Below are 16,972 nucleotides of genomic sequence, written 5' to 3' on the forward strand. Positions count from 1 at the left end.
TATTATTTTAAAATCCTCATTGTGAAGATCATTTTAAAGTTTTACATGGAAATAGGGTTTATGATATTAGACTAAGGGTTTCTCTTGGCCCTTGTGGATTTAAAAACTTTATTAAAACTATATTGGAATGCAAGGTGGCAAATAAAACAGTCTTTATATTAAAGAACAACTTAACATATATGGGGGGTATAATTTGGGAACAGCAGCTTGAAAAACCTCTGTTATAACAACATCTTATTGCTTCTGGAATAAAGTAGAAACTCCAGCCTGGCATTTAAAAATATCTCTCCATAATGTGACTTCTTTTCAGATTTATTTCATTTTCTCCCCATAATAAACTTTTTCAGCCAAATTGGCATTGTCTCCTTCTTCCATAGTTTTTCTCCATGGAAGAAATCCTAAGTTAGAAGGATTAGTTAAGGAGTTAGGCCATTTTCATTTCCTTCATTTCATGTCTTTTTTTTCACCTTAGCCTCTAAGACTGTTTAGCTCCTTTCATTAATTAGATATCAAACCACACATCCTGGAAGCTGTTCTTCTTTCTCTTTCCCCTTTGTTTTGTTGTAGTGTCCTCTCCTTTATATTACCTTGTATGCATTTATCTGTATGTGTTATCTTCTGTGACACTCTCTGCCCCCTAACAGAACAAAAAGATTTGAGAGCAAGGATTGTTCATTTTGTCTTGTTATGCCTTGTACCTAGCTCAGTGCTTGCCCATGGTAAGCCATGTTTTAATTGCATATTGCCATGTTTGAAGTAAAAGGCACAGTAATAATTCAGTTCTGAAGAAAAATGGTTATGAAGATAACCTCTTGCTTAGTCATCCTCATTAAGATTTATTGATTGCCAGTAGGATATATTGAACAGTGCCTAGGAGTATCAATCTTTGTCTTCTCTGTTTTTAATTATTTATATTATACCTTTATATCATTAGCATTCTTTACCCACCATTTAAAACATTTTTTCTAGCAAATTTTTATTGAAATCTGATTGTCCTTTGCACTCATATCTGTGTTCATTTCAGCTTGGGCAAATACTGATTTCCCAGGGGTGGCTAGGTGGCACATTGGATGGAGCACTGGCCCTGGAGTCAGGAGTACCTGGGTTCAAATCCGGTCTCAGACACTTAATAATTACCTAGCTGTGTGGCCTTAACCCCATTTGCCTTGCAAAAGTTTAAAAAAAAAATACTGATTTCCTGTCTTTCCCTATATTACCTTTTCATTGTGTAAGCTATTGTGCTGTTTCAGCATTAGAAGGAATTCTGTGCAACATGCACATTGCTTAGGCTTAATGAAAATTTTGAATATAACAATAAGCATTAAATACATATTATAGCCAGTTCAGTTTTTTCTAATGAATTATGGTATAAAAACTGTACTGATAGAGGAAAAACCCCCTCTTCCTTTAATGTCTTAGTTCTCCCCTTCTCCCCTTGATTTTTCTTCCTTCTAGATAATTGAGTCTTTTAATTTTGTTGTAGGGGATAGGGCATTGAAAGAGAAGTGACATTTGCTAACAGAATGAAGTGATACTAAACACTTTATATACTCATTCTCAGCTTAATAATCTTTGCAGTGGCAGTTGTCACAGCACAATTCCAAATAATTGTTTTCAGAAGACTCTTGATTATCTCAAACATTAACCCTTCGAACTGTTTTTAACTCAACTTTTATTTGAAAATCAAAATGAAGCTATAGGATAATAGATTAATTATAGTAGAATAAAGATTAAACTCTTAAACTCCATCCAATTCCGCACTTTCTGCACTATACATTCCTCCACATAATGGTGAAACTTTAAATATTTAATAAATGCTTACAAAAAAAATAGAGATGTTAACCAGTTGATATTTCCTTAGAATTCTTGACTTTAAAAAATGTTCAGGTATTTTAATATTCTGATTTTTTTACCCTTAATAAAGAAGTGTGACAGTGTTTGGTGCTATTAAGTTAATGGAAATGATAACCATAACTCAAGATTTTTAATTCCTTTTGCAGTTTTATCATACAGTCTTTAATCCTCATTTTTACTGAATGTTCTTAACACTTCAATTAATAAAGGGTCTGACTTGGAAATCAGCCTTTATTAATGAAGAGTTTTTAGCCTTCTGAATTAAAATCAATTTTTTTATTTTATATAAATAAGAATGCCTATTTAGTAACTTTTTAATACTTTTATGGATTATGGATTGGTCCATAATTTGCAAACCTTAAAAAACAAGATTCCTAAGCTCCCAAGAATTTGGAAGTTGTTTATACTAAATAAGGTTTTTATGAGTTCATTGGTGGCTTGATGTGTAAAATGTCTTCATAGTGATAGCTAAATGATGAAACCTGGGAGAAAGGATGGTTTTCTTTTGTGTAAAGCTCTTTTAGGTACTTTATACATAATCATTCATCACTGATGAAGCTTTAATAAGTGTTTTGGGTGGGTTTTTTTTAAAACTGTAGATTAACATTTAATTCCTTTTGGTTTTTTGTAGCATTTACAAAATTGATCACAGTAAATGGACAAGAATATAATCTTCAGCTGGTAGACACAGCTGGGCAAGTAAGTAAAATCTAGTGGCTTAAAGATCCACACAGTGAATTTGTCCATTTTTAGCGTTAGCTTTAATTGTTTAATGCTCAAGAATTTAGAAGTTGTTTATACTGAACATATATTAATTGTACGGTATAAATTTTATATTTCATTTTAAAGAAATTAAGCTTAGTTTTTCCAAACAAAGTATTGGGGGTTTTTTGTGCCTTTCAGAATCTAACCTATACATGGTAGTACATTTAAACTTTGTGATAGTCTTCAATACCTGTTTAAATCATCTAGTCTTATTTAAATAGCATGTAGAGGGTGATGTTATATTAATGGAGCCTAATTGTGGCAATCACACAGTTTCTGTGGTTTCTTTGTAGTTACATGTATATAATTGTTCTGTTAACTGAATATTCATAACTTTAGAAGAGTTTATATTTACAATGAAATTTTGGCTCTCTGAATGTTGTTAAAGAATTCTACTCACTTAATTACACACTAAAATACTCCTTGTGTTATAGTAGGAAAATTATATTCATCCATTAAAAATGTAATACAGGAATAGTGACTTAAATTGTATGACAACTCTGTGAAGTCAAATTTGAGTAACAATATATCCTATGAGGCCAGTAAAATAAAAAGACAGAAAAAAGCCCCCAGGTATCATTTGTCCTTTAAAATTATTTTAAGCAGACTTGGTATTTTCATTCTGCCTAAGGCTTGCTGCTAATGATTATTCAAATCAATGTCACCTAGATCCAAACTTATTTATTACAAGAGGAAACCTCATAGGGAGGTTGTGACTTCTCCGAAGTCCCAGGTAGTAACTGGTAGAGTTAAGCTTTGAACTCAGGGCCTATGACTCCAAGTTCATTTCCTGCTCTTTCTAATGAACCACTGAGAGAACTTCCTTTTTAATTTTTTAAATTGATGTATTAATGTCCTTTGCCCTAGGAGTTAGGCTTTAGCAGCAGCATCCATAGTGCATAAAACACATATGTATTATTAGTCCTTACCCCATCTCTCCCAGAGCCCCTCCCAGTTCCTTGCCCTCTCAGAAAATCTTAGGTCAGTCATAATTTTAAAAAGCTTCTTTGAGAAGCCTTCATGGGAAACTATTCTTTAAATTACATAATCTTTAAAAGTCTTGAGAAACCTACTCTAAAAGCTATACCCCAGACTTAGTAAAAAAGTGTTATAAGAATATTCAATTGGAGGGTCACAAATTTGTCTAGACTTTTGCTTTATTTTGGGGTTAACTTTTTGTAATTGATTTTGTAATTATGATTGATACTTAACTTTTTAGGTTTAACATTCACTCATCAAACCTTTAATAAATGTCCACTGTGTGTACAACCTAGTACTTACATGCAACCTCATTATATGAATTTGCCTCTTCCACATAGTAGCTTCCAATCCTCAACTAGACCATCTAAACACGCCCCATGTTTATGGCACAATGTCCCACTTTCTGCTTCTTTTTAATTCTTGCTCTTGAAATAGTTATCAAGTCAGTACTACTATTGCTTCTTTAAAGAGCAAGACAGTTTGGGTCCTGCTCCCCAGAGGGATTTGTTGTCCCCTCTTATTGTGGTCCTTGAAGGCAGAGATCATTTGACTTTGGTCTTTGTATCCTTTGCACCTTGCACAATTTCTTACACAGTGTAGATCCTTAATAATTTCTTCTTCACTCAATCAGGTAACAAATAAGATGTCATCCGTCATAGGAAGAAGAGACACCTTTAACAAAAGAAATGAAATAACATACAAGTCAAGATGATGATACAAAACTATAAGGGGAATGATCAGATAAACATTTATTAAATGCCTAATTTCTTCAGAGTGCTTTACTAGATGTCTGTCTTGAAAGAGGTACAAGGTTTATATAAAACAGTCCCTACTCTGAAAAGACTCAAAAGTCTAATAGGGGCTTAAACAGTGAAGAGAGATAGCTATAGTATATATACCATATGACATGATAGCTACATTAGGAAATATATTGAAGTCTGCGGGGGTGGGAGGATCAGCAGTGGATCCAGGGACAAAGTTATCATTTGAGGTGGGCTTTTAAAATTATTTAGAGGATTGTTTTTAAAGGAACTTGAAGTGCTGGAATAAATGAAAGAAAGGTTGGATGTGGGGCATCCTGGTTGGTGAAACAGATGATGAACAAAACTATAGCCAGTTTTAAGTGAAGTTTTATGGATGGGTAAAAGTGGTATATCCAATTGAAAAGGATCTTTAATACTAATTCAAGACCTTGTGATAACTACCATTCTTGTGACAGTATAAAAGTGAGCAAACCTCATTGAGAAAAGCTTAATGTGGTGGGGGCAACTAGAGTTATGGAATTAAGAGGATTTGGGGATACTTGAAAATAAATCCTTTTGACTACAGTGAAGAATAGCTGTTATAATTACACTGGGATCCACACCAGTGACTTAAATTCAATACAAATCATAAAATCATAGTACTTAGAGATAAACAAAAGGGCTGAGTTTTATTAGATTCCAACTATATATCTGATTCTTATGAAGAGTTCTAGTAAGCAGAAAGTCTGATTTGGGTATAAATTGGAGGATTTTCCTTAAATTTAATTTTTTTGTTCCAGACAAGATTTGATTATCTTGAATGTCTTTTTTGACATAAAGGCATTGTGGCTAATCTTGTTGTTATGTTTGACTCTCGTGATCCCATTTGGAGTTTTCTTGGCAAAAATCCTGAAGTGGTTTGCCATTTCCTTTTGTTAAAGGGGAAAGGGAGTAAAACTTTGGTGAGGAGGAATTAGAGGAAAGGAAAGAGAAAAATATAAATGGGGAAAGATAGCATGGAGGGAAATACAGAATTAGTCATCTGAACTGTAAATGTAAATGGGATAAACTCATGGAAGTGGATTAAAAATCAGAATCCTACAATATGCTGTTTGCCAGAAACACATTTGATGCAGAGAGTTACACACAGGGTAAAGATGAAAGGATGGAGCAAAATATATTATGCTTCAGCTAAAGAAAAATCAGGGGTAGCATTTCTGATCTCAGATAAGCAAAAATCAATCTCATTAAAAGGGATAAGGAAGGAAACTACATGGTCTTAAGAGGCACCATAGGTAATGAAGCTATATCATTATTAAACCTGAATGTATCTAGTGGTATAACATCCAAATTCTTTGAGGAGACATACACAACAAAACTTTAATAAGGTGGGGGGGACCTCAAACCTCCCTCTCTCAGAACTAGATAAATCTAACCACAAAATAAATAAAAGGAAGCCATTTCTTTCTCTAGCTCATCAAATTTATGTGACCTGCCCAGAGTCACACAGGTAATAAGAATCTTGAGGCCAGATTTGAACTTTGTACTCTCTAACTTCCCTGTGGCTGATTAATATGATGCTATTAATCTAAACCTGAAGTCAGCTATTGCTCCCTCTTTATTTTATGAATATGGAATTGAGGGTATAATATATGGTGGCAGCAGGTCCATGGCCATTTTGTTTTCTCAAAGGTAGATTGGCATTGAGGAAGAGAAAATCTAGCAAGTTCCATTTGTATTCCCTTGTGGTCACTTATTCATATCCACTTTGACCTCCCCAACATACTGTCTAACTCATCATGTTTATTGTATTGAGAAAAACATTTTTATTGCTACATATTAAGTTAGCTACCTTATTTCTGTTTCTAGTGAGTAGGAATTTTGATTCATAGATCATAAATAGTGTTTCTGCTAAGGAAGGAATATATCCAAAATTCAGAAGATATAATACTGAAGAGGCATCTTTTTCTGGAAGAAAGCATTTTAAGATTTTTGTGTCAAATTTTAAGAATTTTTAATCCTTCCCTGTATAGTGGAGATTCCGTGTTACTGGGACTGTCTACATTTCTCACTTTTGTTTTCTACTGCAATTTATTCATTAACCATACAAGAGGACAAGGGAAACCTTTTTTTGGTAATCCTGTTGGAGTGTAGATTTTGCTGTGGAGGGTAGAATTTGCCAGCTAGTGGCTTCTTTCTGCTCTGTCCTTCCTGTGAGATAGGATCAGAGTTCAATCTTTTCCAGGCCTTTCTTCTTTTCCTCCTTTTATTTCTGGAGAGTTAATCAGCAATTCCCTCTTAAATAGTTTTCTTTTTAGGTTGGGGGCAATAAAACTATCTTCCCAGTTCGTGCATATTTTATCCATTTTGTTTAATCAGACAAAAAAAATGTAGTTCAATCTCAATAACTCTTAATTCTTAGGACAGCCCTTAACATTTAGGCAAAGGTTAGGCTCTCTGCTCAGATTGAAATTTTAGTTTATTGCTGGGCATTTCTTTATATTTGAAACAAAAATCAATTTATAGAAAAGTTTTGGGTAAAAGAAGCAAACAGAATATATTATGGTGTTCTTAAACAGGCAGAGAAGGGAAGTTAGGAGAGGAAGAACAGAGCTTTCATTGGAATCCACTAGGTAGACCTAGTAACTTCATCTTGAATCTCATGCACTGAGATGCCTATATGGATTGATAGCTATTCATCTTCTCTCTTCTCTGCACAGCTTAGCCCTCCTTTTACCTAATTTTGTTTTGGTTCAAGACCTGGGCAGAATGGGCTAGTTGAAAGCAAGAATGATGGGATATTGTTGATCATCCCTTGAAGACCCCATTCATTCCCTTTTCATGTGTGCCATCCAAACTGTGACCCTTCAACCCAGTTGTGCTTCTGTGTATTGCCTCAAAAATCAAGATAGTCCCTTGTTCTCATGATCAAAGAGAATGCTTGTCCATCTGAACTGTGTAAATTCTTAAATCCATATTCTTCCCCTAGGGTAGGGTAAGGACTAATTCACACTTTATATTTGTGTGCCAATAATAGTGGCAATTGCAAAATGTTTGTGCTTTGACACTTTCCTTCATGTTAGATATAGTTTTTTTGTGCTCATAGATAAATATCGAGCTCTTAGAAAATATATCATCCCTGGTTATATCTTCATGTCTCAAAGTCTGACTTTGAAAACTTTCTGCCTAATTTTTCTGTGGCCTTATTTCTCATTTTCTTTCTATTCTTATACTCCCATTCCAGCTAAATTGGACTAATTATTTCCTAAATTCAACACAACTTCCTGCTTCCATTCAATTGCAGAAGCAGTTTCCTATAACTGGAATATACTTTCTCATCCATCTCCATTTCAGAATTTTTATCTTCCTTCAAACCTTATCTTACCTCAGTTCTGGGTATTCTTTACCTCTGGGAATTTTTTATCCCTTTACTATGTTAATATCATGTACTATCTGTCTTCAAATTCTCTTGTGTTTGCTTATCTGTGTATGTGTTGTAAAATGCAGGCTCCTGGGCAGTAACTAGTTTAGCTATCTTGCTGATATTTAATAACTCTTTACTGACTCTTAAAATGTTACTTTGTATAAGTGTCTGTAATACAAGTATTAATGTTGATAATATATAAACTAATATTCTTAAAAAATTCTATTACAAAAATTTGTTTCTCTATGAAAATGGGAGCTGAATTTACATAGAAATAACTTTAAAACATAATGAGGTTATTTGCAGATTAAATTCTAAAAATAAGTCATGAAAAAGGAAAACACCAGAAATGGTAGTGAATATTATATGTAGTGGTATAGGGAGGTGTGATAAGGAAAACCTACCCTCAGAATTCTCATTTTTTATTCTGTTTACCAACAGTGGAATACTTAGATTTAATAAATGTGTATGTGTGTATATAGAATATTAGCTTTGTTGTCAATATACTGACTATATTTAAACACTATGTCCCACACATTATACTAAACTCTGAGTATACAAATACAAAAGCAAAGATGATGGTGCGTCACACTTGAGGAAGAAGAGTCCAAAGGGACATTTCAGTGTAGGGATGAATGGTGCCATCAGATCTTCACTCCCTTCCAATAGGATGGATTTGATCATGGTTCTAAAATTTGAGGAAGTAGAGCTAGCTACAAGACAGCTGTTGAGAAGGGAGTGAATTAAAACATGTCTGAGGTCTGTTTGAAATAGTAAGTGCTGCAGTCAGCCTTTCAGGATGGTACGACCCCACATCAAATATAAAAGATTTGCTTGAGATCATACAGCTAGTTAATGGCAGGGCTTAGGTGAGAAATGTATTATCTTTTGACCCCCAATCAGATTTTCTTTTTGTTACTCAATTTTCAACTCATTCCTCATGTAACTTTTTTTTTATATTTTTTCCTTCCTCAGAAATTTAGGGGAGAAGTCAACAATTAACTCATCTTAACCAATTAGTAAAAACCAGTTTTGTAGTAGGGTTTTTGGAAAAGAAAAGCCCTGGGTTAGAATAAAGTGGTCATTGGGCAGTCACTTAATCTCTGAACCTTAGTTTTTTCACATGTGAAATTGGGAGAATTACCTCTTGTGAATACATTGCAGAATTATTGTGAGACTTAGATGATCATTATGCAAGAAACTTTGCAATACTAAGTATACTGTATCTATTATTATTATTATTATTATTATTATTATCATCATTGATTTTCTACTCAGGCCTAAGGTACTTGCTTGTAAAATATGTCCTACCTCACTCTCCATACACATTCCTTCCCCAGCCTGCTCTAGATGCATTTGGTGAGTAGAAATGTAATAGGATAATTTCATACTCTTGCTTTAGAGCATAGTGAATGAACTAAGTGCGTCCATTTGTGTATTTCAGTGTACAGTTAATATCCGTTGGAGAAATATTAATAGTGATTGCTTTTTATGTTATGTAATTTCCTTGAATATAATTGTGGGTTTTTTTCCCCCCAACAGGATGAGTATTCCATCTTTCCTCAGACGTACTCCATAGACATTAATGGTTATATTCTTGTGTACTCAGTTACATCAATCAAAAGGTAATAAGTACTCATTGCTATTATGTTCAGCTCTACTTGATAAACATAGCTGCTATTAGTCTTCTAAGAAAGAATTCATTTTAAAGATTTTCCCTCAAAAAAGACTTATGTGGAATTCGTATTAAAATAGAATGATGGAATGCCTTTTTTTTGTCAAATGGGGCATGAAATAAAAAAGATACATATTTGTTGTTCATATATTCAATTTGAATCATAGAATTAATAAAAAGGATTTGTCTATTGATTCTTCATATCATTTGCCATTCTAATCTTATGGACTAGAATAAATAATTGAATATTGATCAGTGCTGCTGTACTAGTTTCAACAGTACAAGTTTAAGCATAAATTTTCTGGTTTTGTACTTAATGGTGCAAGAAGTCATATATATATTCTCTTTATATACCTTTTGAAATGGATTGTTTTTAATACACTTTGCAGCACCCAAAAAATTACCTTTGACCCATCAAAAAATATAGAGCAAGTAAGTAGGAGTTAGGATGTAATAGTGTATAGATGAAAAAAGGAAAGAAGTTAAGTGTTCCATAGAAGGATCCAATCCAGGACCTTCATTTTGTTGGCATGGTCTTCCAACAAACTAAATAGAGTTTATCTTACCATAAAGATATATTTTATAGTCAGATTTCAATTAGAGGTAGTAGTGGAGAGAAACATTAGAGTGACTATCAAAAAACTGCAAATGTTTATTGGAGTATGTAACTTTCTTTGTTTACCAAGCACAGAGTAATATTCTTGCCTTCCTATCAGCTTGGGGCAGAGGAACTCCTTAGCAGACTTTCTCCTCCTTATATCACCCTGAAAGTTCTTATAACTCTTTTTGTTAGGTAACAGCTGAATTTGATAAGGTCCCAGATGAGGTTAGATGGTGTTTCAGGGACCAAAGTACTTCTCATCCTGTAGCTATTGAGAGGGGCAATGGAAATAATTATTTTTAAATTATTTTTGATTTTTACAAAAAACAACCCAGAAGTTATTTTCAATAGGGCTATTGCAGTATCTTAGCTGCAATCCACATTAAAACATTGTCATTCCATTTAGAACTTTTGTCCTACAATCTTGCCAAGTAGTACTTGTTTTTTTAACCAATGCCCTTTCTTTCTAATCCATGGAAAATTGTTACTAATATGTTCAAGTTGACGTCAATTTTCTTTGAAATGCAGCATGGTGCTAAAATTTTTTCCAGGTATTCCTGTTGTTAACTTAAGTAAAGCTCAAACTTCTTAGCCTAATACTTCAGGCCTTCTGTTTTTCATCCTGCAACCCTACCTTTATTGCAGTCTATTCTCCACTCAATAGAACTATGCACTGTTGTCCAACAAGTCTGATATTTTCCCACCTCTGTGCCTTTTATCTTGAGTACCTTTTATTCTTTTCACTTCCCCTTAGCTCTGCCTAATTTTCACCTTCCTTTCAAGTTACATTTCAATTAGATGATGAAGCCATTACTTCCATGCCTTTTCTAATTGTTCTTCTTCCAATTTCTAACCTTTCTTCTTTTGAATTACCATGTGTTGTTTTTTTTCTTTCACATTCTAGCTTAGATTTTATACATGCCATATCTTCCATACTGTGTAAACTCCAAGAATGCAGTCTGCCTCATTTTTTATTTACCCAACCTCAAACATTAGAGCCATTCAAATATTCATCGAATTAATGAAAAGTCAAGGACCACTGCATCCTAAGATGACTTTAGACAAATATACAAATAAGGGGAAAAAAATTGTTTTCTTATGCCCTCAGCTTCACATTTTATTGTGTACCCCTTTTATTACTTTTCCAAGTTCTCAACTTTTTTTCTTGGCATAGAATTTATTTATCCATATTTGAAGTAAAACAGATTCCATAAAACCTGTAGGTGAGAAGATGAAGATTTAACTGGAATTTCTTTTAACCAATATGATGAGTTAGAGTGGGGGGAGAAGGGAGTGAGAAGTTTGAAACAACATTGAAGATGTTAGAAGGCAGGGTGGTATAATAGTATTGACCTGGGAGTCAGAAAAGACTGAAAAAAGATGAAAAAGACTCTAGCTATCATCTAAATCATAGAGGTTATGGTCACATAGTTATTCAATGGAAGATTTAGGATTTGAACCATTTTATCTAACTTCAATCTCTAATCCTGCTTCTACTACAATTTTAGAGCAAATGATTTAATTTCACCAGACCTTAGTTTTCTTGAAGGCATTTATACAAAATTATCTCTAGGGCCTTTCTGACTGGCAATCTGTGAATCTGGTTGCCAACATTTATGGATATTACTAGGTCTCTGAGTGCAGCAGTACATTCTGAGAATGTTTTCAGTTTAATTTGTATTGCCAAATAGTGTACAAAATTTACTTAATCTAATATGAACAACAATAAAAGACCGAACGACTTTATTGCTCTTGTATCACACCATATTTGTTTGAAAAACAGTACCATTTTTCAGAAGATACTGCATCACAAGTCAAGTGTTTTACATATTTTCTCCTTCCCCTTTTATAATATTAATTACTGTACAAGTCATGGTTTGAGAAAATTAAAATGTTAGGTTCTTAATTCTCAGTCTTCTCGATCCTCTGAAAGATTATATTGGAAAGCCTGTATTGGACTTGGGAATCACCATGAAAATTGTTCCTTTTTTTTTTTTCCTTGGAAAACCTAAATAAATCAACAGCTGAACTAGATAAGAGACTATGGATAGGCAGTTAACTCAGGGAAACTAGGATCTCATTGCTAGTATAGTTTTGAATTAGGGAGCTGTCTGTCACAGACTTAGGTGTTGTCTTGGATGGGCAAATGTTATATTCCTGTTTCTCCATCAACAAAATAGTTAACAATATTTTTTATGATTATTTTTTCTTTCATCTGTTTAATTGTGAGGCTTATTCTTGTTAAATACCAAAACATCATGTAATCATGAAGTGTAGTAGTTGATATTAGGTCTGAAGATTACTTAAATAGTATCTGAAAGACATTCTGTGGCAGTGTTTCTTAAGTTGACCATCTGTGGTCTTTTTTTCATGACGTAAAGAAATTGTTTGAAATTATTCACAGCTTGAATCATAACCATTGAACTTTATTGTGTGAAATGAGAAGGTAGTCCCAGAGTGATATAATTTAAATAATTAAGCAGGGATACTTAAAGCCATCCAACTTGAACATCTCATTCTTTAGGAATTATTTCAAGTGTGTTGTGACAAATGAAGATATTCTTTAACACTCAAGCGATCTCTGATTTCACTTGGGTGGATATTCCTTCACTGACTGGAAGAGCATACCTGTTCTAGATTATAGTAACTAAAAATTTGTCACTCTACTCAGTCCAAGGAGGAACCCTTTTAAAGTTAGCCAGACTCATCTGTAGTCAGCAAGCTTTTAAGTGCCTACTATGTTCCAAGCACTGTGCTAAAGTTTTATTTAGTCTTTGCCACTTGCCCTGTACTATGCAGCATAATAGGGTCACAGTAACTAACCATCTGCTAAACTGAATGCCCAAGTTCAAATATGGGGCTCAGTTGACTTTGGTAAAAAAAGTCTACTAGAAAAATCTCATCTCTTTATCAGTCTTCCTTCCAGTTTCATTGATATGACTTAGTTGTATCTCTTAACAAGCTTACTTTAATCCAAGTTTTCCCTCCTTTGCTTCTGGTTTCTGAAGTGTTAGTACTTTTGATATTTCATATTTCTCTGTAATATTGAATAAGTTTATGTGTTAAACATGTGTTTTCCTTGTTTATCTTAATCTGCTTGAAAAGTATTTCCTGACCAGGTCAATTTTGATGTGATATATATGTAGTCTTTGAGGTCTCTATTTATGGCAGTTGATTTACATTGGTAAAAATTACTCTAATTGGTGTCAGTAATTTATTTAAGTAGATCAGGGTACAATTGTTTTAAATGTATACCTTCCCTTTCACATCTATTCTTTTAGTTTTCATTTTTATCTTTTCTCTAACAAGCTGGTGACTTGACTAGACAATATATCCAATTCAAAAATGATTCTCTTATCAAGAACTAGTTATTGTTTGCTATACCAATACCTTCTGATCTTGAGGGGGATAGTATTTATGATATAAAGTTATAGGAATTTCTTGTTGTCTTTGACTTTGACAGTTGTACCTTCCTTACAGGGTCATCTTGATTCATGCATGGTTTTCTGTAGCCAAAGAATTCATCTCCATACTTAGGTTAGTCCTTGGGAGATAATCTGTTGCCAGAACCATGCCATTTAACCATGCCTTTCCAGCATAATAGAATTGACTCAGTTTCACCTCCACATTTTGAGGCATCAGAAGAGAAGTCTGTGAATATGGTCAGGATTTTCTTTTTAATTTTGAACTTAGCAAAAATGTCAACCAAAACAAATAAGGAGATATAACATTATTATAAAAAAACCCAAAACTAAAATAGCTTTTAATTATTTACAACTTGTTCTTTAAAAGTTTTATTCATGCTTGTTTTGTTTTTGTTTTGCAAGGCAATGGGGTTAAGTGACTTGCCCAAGGCCATACAGCTACATAATTATTAAGTGTCTAAGGCTGGATTTGAACTCAGGTACTCCTGACTCCAGGGCCTGTGCTCTATCCACTGCATCACCTAGCCACCCCTTTGTTGTTTTTTTTTAATTGATAATTTCCCAATGTGCTAGGTCTCCTTCCCTCCATAAAATGCTCCCTATTTTACTTGTTTTCTTTTCATTAAAAAAAAGTCAGCAACGCAACCACTTCTTATATGTCATATTAATAAACCCCCAGTTTTCTGAAGAGAAGGAAAATGGACCTGTTTCATCTTTTCTCTGAAACTGAAAAGGATCATTACAGTTCATCTAAATTTAGTTGTCTTTTAGTGTTCTCATTTACATGGTTGTTTCATATTTTTCTGGCTACCAGTTATTTACAAATGATGGTTTCCTTTTTGTTTTTTATCTGAGTCTAGCACAGTGTCTAGCATATAGCAGGGGTTAGCATAGAGCCTCAGCAGATTTGTCACCTTTTACAGAGCCAATAATATTCCATACAGTTTCTAGTCAATGAGCAAAAAGTGCTGCTACTACATTAATTTGATGTTTGAAAATTTATTTTATTAGACCTATGATTTTATTAGTGTAGGAAATTCCAGGTGAGGAAACTCCCCTTGCCCAGTGCAAATGGACACTGTTCTGTCTCTTAGGAGTACTGAAAAGTGAAGGACCTTGACCACAATTTCAAAGGCAGAACTTAAGCCCATTTTGAAGGTACATTGCTAGAAATATTTTTGTACATATGTAATCTTTATTTCTATCTTTGTCCTTCTTGCCAAAGAGCTGTAAACCTAAACTCAAGTGTGGTTTTTTTTTTTTTGGAAGGTTGGACTAAATAATAAATAACATCTCCACCAATAGTATCTCTCTCTCTCTCTCTCTCTCTCTCTCTCTCTCTCTCTCTCTCTCTCTCTCTCACACACACACACACACACACACACACACACACACACACACACACAAACTCACACTCAATCTCACTTGCTCTGTGCCTTTCCATCACTTATTATCCTTCTCATGTATCATCTTTACCAATTTGATGAGTGTGTAATGAAATATCATTTTGAATTTCCATTTCTGGATCATTGTTTTAGGGAAAAATGAGTAGAATTATATTCTTAAGCACCTATAATGGTAAATTTATTACTTTTAACTACAAAAAAACCCTTTATTACTGTAAAGTAAAATGTTTTAAAATGTGTTGCAACTATTTTAAAATTTAGGATATTTTGGTATCAGAATTGAAAGGAAATACTATCTTCTGTTACATTTGATGCCCAGGTACTTGTCAACATAACTGTGTAAAGCTGAATTTAAATGTTTTTCTTAAGTTTCTTAAACTCTTGTCAGTTTTATCTTTTGAAAATTGTAATTTAAGTGAACTTCAGTGATTTCTAATTTTCAGTGTTGGGGAAGGGATGTGGGGATCTGGGACACTAATACATTGTTGGTGGAGCTGTGAACACATCCAACTTTTCTGGAGAGCAATTTGGAATTATGCCAAAAGGCAACAAAAATGTGCATACCCTTTGATCCAGCAGAAGCACTACTGGGTCTATACCCTGAAGAAATTATGAAAAAGGGTAAAAAAACATGCTCATAGCAGCTCTGTTTGTGGTGGCAAAGAAATGGAAACTTGAGGGAATGTCTAAACTGTGGTATATGTATGTGATGGAACACTATTGTTTTATTAGAAACCAGGAGGAATGGGAATTCAGGGAAGCCTGGAAAGAAATGCATCAACTGATGCTGAATAAGATGAGCAGAACCAGAAGAACATTGTATTTCTATTTTTAAAAGATCTTATGGTTAATTTTTTTAAAACAATTCAACATCAAAACAGTAAAAATGATTTATTTTGTATGTTGGATGTATGTTGTTCATATCATTTAGTTTCACGTGTATTAAAATTGTCCTTGGCAAATTAGAGAATATACAACAAAAAGTATTTATCAACTGATTGATAAATAAGTGTCTATCATGTTCAAGCTCTTTGCTAAATGTTGGGGATACAAAAAGAGGCAAAAGACAAACCAGCCTTCACAGACCCCACAATTTGTATTGGGGACACAAAACAGACATGTGCAAACAAGTTATATATATATATATATATATATAATAAATAGGAAACGATTGACAAAAGGGACAGCATTAGTATTACAAGGGGTTGAGAATTTAATTGGGACTTTAGGGAAGTTGTCAGGTCTCTGAGAAGGCATGCAGGACAAAAAATGTGCAGGGCTGAGAGAATGGAAGGTCTTGTTCTTAGAACAGCTAGGAGGCCAGTGTCATTGGATATAAAAAGTCCACATGGGGGAAGCAAGATGTGAGAGGACTTGAGAGGTAAGAGAGGGAAAGATTTAGAAAGGGCTTTGATCCTTGAGGCAGTACGGAGCCACTGGAGGTTTTTGAGTGGGAAAGTGACAAGGTTGAACCTGGGTTTTTGGAAATCACTTTGATTTCAGAATTAAGTATAGATTGGAGTGAGAAGAGACTTGAGGCAGGCCAGTGTACCAGTAGATTTTGATGTAATCAGTCAAGGGCCTGCTCTAGAGTGATGGCAGTGTCAGAGGAGAGGAGGCAGCTAGGGTGGGTAGAGGGCATTTTTGAGAGATGTTGCAAAAGGGATAGCAACAGGCCTCTGCAACTGCTTCAATAAGTGTAGGGGGAGAAAAAGGAGAGATAGGGAAAAGCATGTACTATATGCCAGATATTCTATAAGTTCTCAAGTTACAAATTAAGGAAAAAGAAAACTAGCCTCTGCCTTCTCAAGGTGCTTATTTTTATGGGGGGGGGGGCATGGAGAACAGACAACATTGAAAAGGGTGGAGAAAGATATAGAAGTAAGAATTAACCTGAATGCAGAGACATGGTGGCTAAGTATGGGGATCCCAAGAAAAACTAAAAAATGGGACTATTTCCTTGTTAACAAATGTTACGTCCATTCCAGTTTATCATGACCAGTCAACTATTTATTAAGGAACTGTTCTCTTTGGGGGGAATAAGAAGATGAAGGATGTTTTTGTAGAGCTTATAATCACTTGTGTTTGGAAAAAAGAT

General features: G+C 34.1%; 1 protein-coding gene across 1 annotated transcript in view; it reads left to right on the forward strand.

Moving 5' to 3' along the window:
• RHEB (Ras homolog, mTORC1 binding) overlaps positions 1 to 16,972 on the forward strand; it is a 72,469-nt gene that overhangs the window by 47,511 nt on the left and 7,986 nt on the right. Inside the window, exons 3-4 of the mRNA XM_074193320.1 lie at positions 2,486 to 2,553; positions 9,310 to 9,392. Coding sequence (XP_074049421.1) covers positions 2,486 to 2,553; positions 9,310 to 9,392 — 151 coding nt within the window. The remainder of the gene's footprint in view (positions 1 to 2,485; positions 2,554 to 9,309; positions 9,393 to 16,972) is intronic.

Source organism: Macrotis lagotis, chromosome 7 (assembly GCF_037893015.1).
Source record: "Macrotis lagotis isolate mMagLag1 chromosome 7, bilby.v1.9.chrom.fasta, whole genome shotgun sequence".
NCBI lineage: Eukaryota > Metazoa > Chordata > Mammalia > Peramelemorphia > Peramelidae > Macrotis > Macrotis lagotis.